General features: G+C 51.7%; 1 protein-coding gene across 1 annotated transcript in view; it reads right to left on the reverse strand.

Annotated features, from left to right (window-relative positions):
* Window positions 1-3,921: 3,921 nt before the first annotated feature.
* Window positions 3,922-5,657, reverse strand: part of LOC103601671 (chromosome unknown open reading frame, human C10orf99) — a 13,828-nt gene continuing 12,092 nt past the window's right edge. Inside the window, exon 3 of the mRNA XM_008586089.1 lies at window positions 3,922-4,531. Coding sequence (XP_008584311.1) covers window positions 4,446-4,531 — 86 coding nt within the window. The 3' untranslated portion in view covers window positions 3,922-4,445. The remainder of the gene's footprint in view (window positions 4,532-5,657) is intronic.

Consider the following 5,657-nt stretch of genomic DNA (forward strand, 5'->3'; position numbering starts at 1 on the left):
GTGGGCCTGGATCTGTCAACCGTGTACTGGGTATACCCTCCCTTGATATGCTTCTGACAGGTACTGTCTATCCCAGCCCAGGCGAGGCCCTGAGGACTGTCCTCTGCAGGTGTGGGCCAGGGTGTTCCCACCTGGCTGGAAGTTGGGAGTCCCTTTCCACAGCAGTGGGCTCTCGGGTAGTTGCTCAGCCGTGGGTTCAGTGTGCCTGGGGATCCCTGGATTCACACCTGCTCTGAAATTTGGCCTCCATCTGCCCCCTTGCTGTGCCCAGGCCAGGTGCAGGACGGCTGCTTCTGACAGGAGGATGGGATCCCTCTCCTATCTGTCTGAGGCCCTTCCTATACCCTTGAATTGAGGGACTCTGTATTGCCACTTGCTCCCTGATACCCATCTAACGGTTAGTGGCCCTCAGTAACCACTTTGCTCACTGACTTTGACTCCTGGGTTGTAAGGCTGACTCTTTGTCAACATGGCATTCACACAGGTGGGCAGAGTCTCCAGCGCTGACTTTGCCTGTTTTCACCCACAGCAGTCCCGTTTGCTATCAGCCTGCCACATGCCTGAGCCTGCGTGGAGGAACACGTCAAAGAATGTCTCCCTCCCCAGAAGATTCATTTTCCTGGCAGGCCTCTGCCCCCAAGCAGAATTGGCTCCTACTTGGAAAGGTGACAGTGCCCTTAGTTAAAAGCCTGCACTGTACTGCAATGGTCTGTCTGCTTGGGTGTCTCCCCTAGGGGGCTGTGAACCATGCAGGGAAGAGGCTGTGTTTCATTCACAGGTTGCTTTAGTATCAGCACAGAGTCTGGCGCACAGTAGGTCCTCCTCATTAGGTAGCTGTTGACCGGCTGAATGAACGAATGAATGAAGAGGTATGTGACAGTATCATAAGTCTCGGCTCCCGGTCCTCGTCAAAAACCGACCCTGTGCACGCCTTTGGCACGCTCCTTCCCATGTGTCCATTAAGTTGAAAGACGGGAGTAGCCAGAGGGTGCAGACTGAAATGCCGGCTGAGCCAGGCGGGAACGGAAGCGTGTGAAATGGCTGGTGAGAGGTAACAGAGAGTGTGGGGACGGTGGCACATATATGAGTGTTCATATCCACAGCATATTCAAACCTTGAGCTGAGCAAGCAAAATGGCTGCATTTAGATGTGGAAAGGGACTTCTCCGTGTGACCATCTCACGATCTGATACCTCCATCCTTCTTTATGATGCTTCCAAAGCAGGAAAAATGGCGGTGAAGTCAGTAAGGGGAGTCACTGTGGGAACACTGACCAGCCGGGGCAGTCTCTGCAGGGTTCTGGAGGTGGTTTACCCTGGATGATGTGCCCAGAAGTGAGCTGGCAGGTGTGACAGGCATCTTAGCCCCATGTTACAGATGGGAGACCTGAAGCTCTGAGAGGTCACATGACCTCCCCAATGTCACACAGTGGGCTCATGGCACAGCCATCATTGGGACTCAAATCTGTCTTTGAAGCCCATGCCTATTAACTACACAAGGTGTCCCATCCCTTCAGGCAGCATGGGCCCCGTTAGTAGCCATGGAGACCGTACACTTTCTCTAATGATGCTACTGTAACGTGTCTACCTTCTTCAAGGAGTCAGTTAGGGTAGCATAAGAACACCAGTTTTATTATTTTAACGTCACTTCCAGATGTTTGGGTTTTCTCTCCAAGCTTGAATAGCCTTATTCACACGACTTTCCCTGTAGACTCAGCCTACCCTCTGAGAGCAAGAGAGTTTAAAAGCCCATGTGCACGTTCTGGAGGCAGCCCGTGAGAGCGGGAGGGAAGTTTCTGGCATCCTTATGGGAAGCGACATTTGCCTCCTGAGGAGCCATGGGCCTCCAGCTGTGCTTGTGAGTCAGTCTCAGGCACTCCCTCACTCCTCAGAGAAAGGACACACGAGACAGGGTGGGGCAGGGCAGGTGCAGGGTCCTCAGCTCCCTTTCATGCTTCCACCTCTGGCCTGGGGTGCTCTGAGGGGGTGGTGTCCCTGAGAGGCCCCTTTGGGCCACCACCCATCCCACTCACAGCCAGCCTCCGTGCTGCACTGATGCGCTGTGAGTAGCTTGGAGCTGTGGCAGTGCAGAGCCGGCCTCCAGAGACGGTGCTTTCCCTGTCCCCAGGGCCGGGCTGTGTCTTCCCTTCATCCATGTACTTTAATATCTGGTCTCCCACCCGTGCCCCTCACGGAAACCGAGGCTCCTGGGGCCTGTGCTTTCCTTTGATCTCCACTGTCCCCAAGTGGTGCTCAGGTCAGTGGTCGGGCACATGGCCTTGGAGTTGCTCTTCCTGGTTGACTCTTAAGCACAATGTTTAGTTTTGTGTGTGTGTTTTTTTGGGGTGGTGGTGGTGTGGAGCGGGAGGAGAGAAGGGTCAGGGACAAAGATCTAGGAGGGCCAGCTCGCCCACTGCTGCAGGGGAGAGTCTACCTTGCCAAGGGAGTTCCTGGTGAGGGAGTGTTTACCGTGGACTTGTCCCCCACAGCCCACTCAGCTATGCGTCTCCGAGGTCACTTCCCTGTGGTTCAGAAGCCCCATCCCTCCCCTCTGTGCCTCGCCCACTGCTCTGCCTTAGCGTCAGGTCATTCTGTTTCCTGAAGGCCCATCCCGCCTGGCTCTGTCCTGCTGATGCACGTCTCTGGTCCCTCATTGTTCTCAGGATCAACCTCAAATACCTGATGACTCTCTGGGTCTTTCCATGGTCCCAGACTAAATAGCAGGCTCCACGTGGCTGCTCAGTGGCTGAATTCTCCTCGAACACTCATCTTCCTGCCTGACTTTTGCTGCTCCACTGCTTGACCCCAACACACACATCCCACACACCACACACCACACACAACCACACACCACATACCACACACAACCACATGCCACACACATAGACCACACACAACCACATGCCACATAGACCACACACACACAGACCACATACACTACACATACCACATACCACAGACACACACACATACCCCACACCCCACAAACACACACACACACACACACACACACACACACGCACGCACCTTCTCTAACTGTAAGTATTGTACTACCTCAGTTCAAGCACCAGCTCCTCATCCGCTCATTCCCTCTTCTGCACGCCCGGCCCTCTGTTCTGACCCCCGTGCTCAGTTTGTTGGGTGGAGCAGTTATTGGGTGCAGCAGTTATTGCCTTTCAGATGTCAGGGACTATAAATGTCCCTCTCTGAGCCTGAGAACCTAGCACAGAGTCTGACCACTGCCTACCCCGGGAACGAACGACTGAGTGGGTGAGTGGGCCCATGAACGGAGCTTCTGAAAGGGATGTGAAAGTCTGGCTTGTGGCAAGATGAGGACTTCTGACTTGCCCTGGGAACCGCTGTCTGCGGAGCCCTGGACTAGGGAGCCTCTGCCCATCAGCCTTGCCCTGGCGGGCCTGGTTTTTCACACAGGGCACTGGATGACATGGGAATGGGGCTTGTCACCTTGCCTGGAGAATCGGATTAGAAGGAGAAGCCTCTTAGGCCTGAGCCATCTGTTACCTGCGGCCTCAGCTCTGCGATCACTGTGGGTGTAAACATCCCTCCTCCCATCCCCCCACGGCGGGGCAGAGAAGGCAGAGACTTCCTGAACCAAACCCCTCTGTGTACCAGGCCCCTGCGGGCATTTCACATTTGTCTACTTGCCCTCCGGATGGGTCCCGTCGTCTCTGTTGTCCAGAGAAGGGAACTGATGTGCCAGGGGCACACACAAAGTCCTGGGCAGGGCTGGGCTTTGAGCCCTGGTGTGTTGGACCCAGACACCTTGCTTCTGTGCCTGTTCCCCACATAGTTAGAATGTGCTGTGAGGAAGGGGTGGCCTGCAGGTGAGGCATTGGGGACAGGTTTCTTTCAGCAGAAAGTTATGGCTCAGGCTCTATCACTGACTTTCTCAAACAAGGATGCTCCTCGCATTTTGTTTATTTATTTATTACTGTTTGATTGAATGTTGTTTCCAGCAGACTCATATCAGGAAGTTAGGAAGGGGTTCTTTCAGGGCTGTTGGATGCTGGGTGGTTAAATGTTGGGAGGTTGCGTGTATCTGAGGACGGCTGAGACTGCAGTCTTTGTTCACCACCTTTGGGTGCTTGCCACCCTGCACCCTAGCAGGCATGGACATCTCTGGATTTGTAGCTGCCAGAGGTCATGGCAGAATCCTCGGTGATCAGCACTGGAGGGGCCATGTGGAGACTGAGGCCATGTGGGCTGAGACTGGTTCAGAACAACTGTGAAGGTTGGTGGCACGATTGAGACCAGGATCTTTCAGGCATTCCAGAAGTTTTCCAGGGCTCTTGCTGCCTGAGACAAAGCCCTCCAACATCGCAGCTCACCATCATGACGGTTGAAAGGTGCAACCCGAGGCTGCTGGGTGCCTCGAGTGCGAGCATGAAGGTCTCAGCAGTATGCATGGAGCTTTGCATCGGAGGCACTACACCTGTGGAAGTGCCCCAGGCACCACCCAAGAGGATGACCCTGGCTTGGGCTTGCGCAGTCTGCAGAGCCTCGTACAATATCCTGGGAGGAGCAGTGGGTGTACCAGAGGGAGAGGAATGGGAAGGCAGAGGGGTGGGCAGAGCCAGGGGTGGAGAGAGAGAAGAAAACACAATTCAGATTCATCTTTACTTAAAGATTTTTTAAACATTAAGGCAAGCCCAGCTCTTTCCTGGAGGCCCAGAAGGGGCCTTTCATGGCAAAAACGACCAGCCCAGACTATTTCAGTCATGTCAGGGGGCAATCTGATTTACAGGCAGAAGATGGAGAAAAGGTGGCTTATCCTAAGCAGAGCCTGCTTGAGTTGACTTGGGTCTGGAAGGCCTGTTCTGATGGCCATGGTAGGAGGATCTGCCACATAGATGTGTAGGCCCTGGGACACCTCCCCCCGAGGCTGTCCCCTCCCAGACAGCACATGCCAGGCTATATGTGTCCCAAAGCTACATTTTGATCTCCTGTTCATGGGAGGGAAAAAAACTGCATGCATGAAGCAATTCTTCATAGTTTTGTTTTTAATAGCAGAAAAAAAGTTCTGGAAACCAGATATCTATGTTAGGGAAATGGTTAATTAGTAATGATACCACATGATGATGGAAACGTTTGGTGGGGACAAAACCTCATGGTTATAAAGACCGTGCAGTAACATGAAAAATACTTAATGATCTATTGTTAATTTTAAAAATTAAAAAACGGGGTGCAATAAAAATAAAACTAAGTAAACACGTTTGTGTACAAAAAATGAGACACAAATGCAAAGGGGCATTAAATTATGGTAATAAGATTATTCTCTTCTCTCCTTCTGTTTCCAAATATTACTGTGTGCAGTGTGGTATGATAGCCAAGAACATAGACTATGGAGCCAGGTTATTTGGTTTCAAAGCCCGGCTCTACCACTTACTTATTACCTGTGTAATTTTCAACAAGTCACTTAACCTCTCTTTGCTTTAGTCTCTCATCTGTAGAAATGAGGATAGTAATCATATATAATCTTACTATATAAGTATACAATAGCATATATAATTTTAGGATTATTGTGAGGATTAATGTGTTAGCAGACCTAAGTGTTGCCCCTAGTAATTGCTATATAAACACTAGCTATACAAAAGTAAATTTAATTATCATACTTCATTCGTAGCCCTAATCACAAATA

This window comes from Galeopterus variegatus, unplaced genomic scaffold, assembly GCF_000696425.1.
Source record: "Galeopterus variegatus unplaced genomic scaffold, G_variegatus-3.0.2 Scaffold3825, whole genome shotgun sequence".
NCBI lineage: Eukaryota > Metazoa > Chordata > Mammalia > Dermoptera > Cynocephalidae > Galeopterus > Galeopterus variegatus.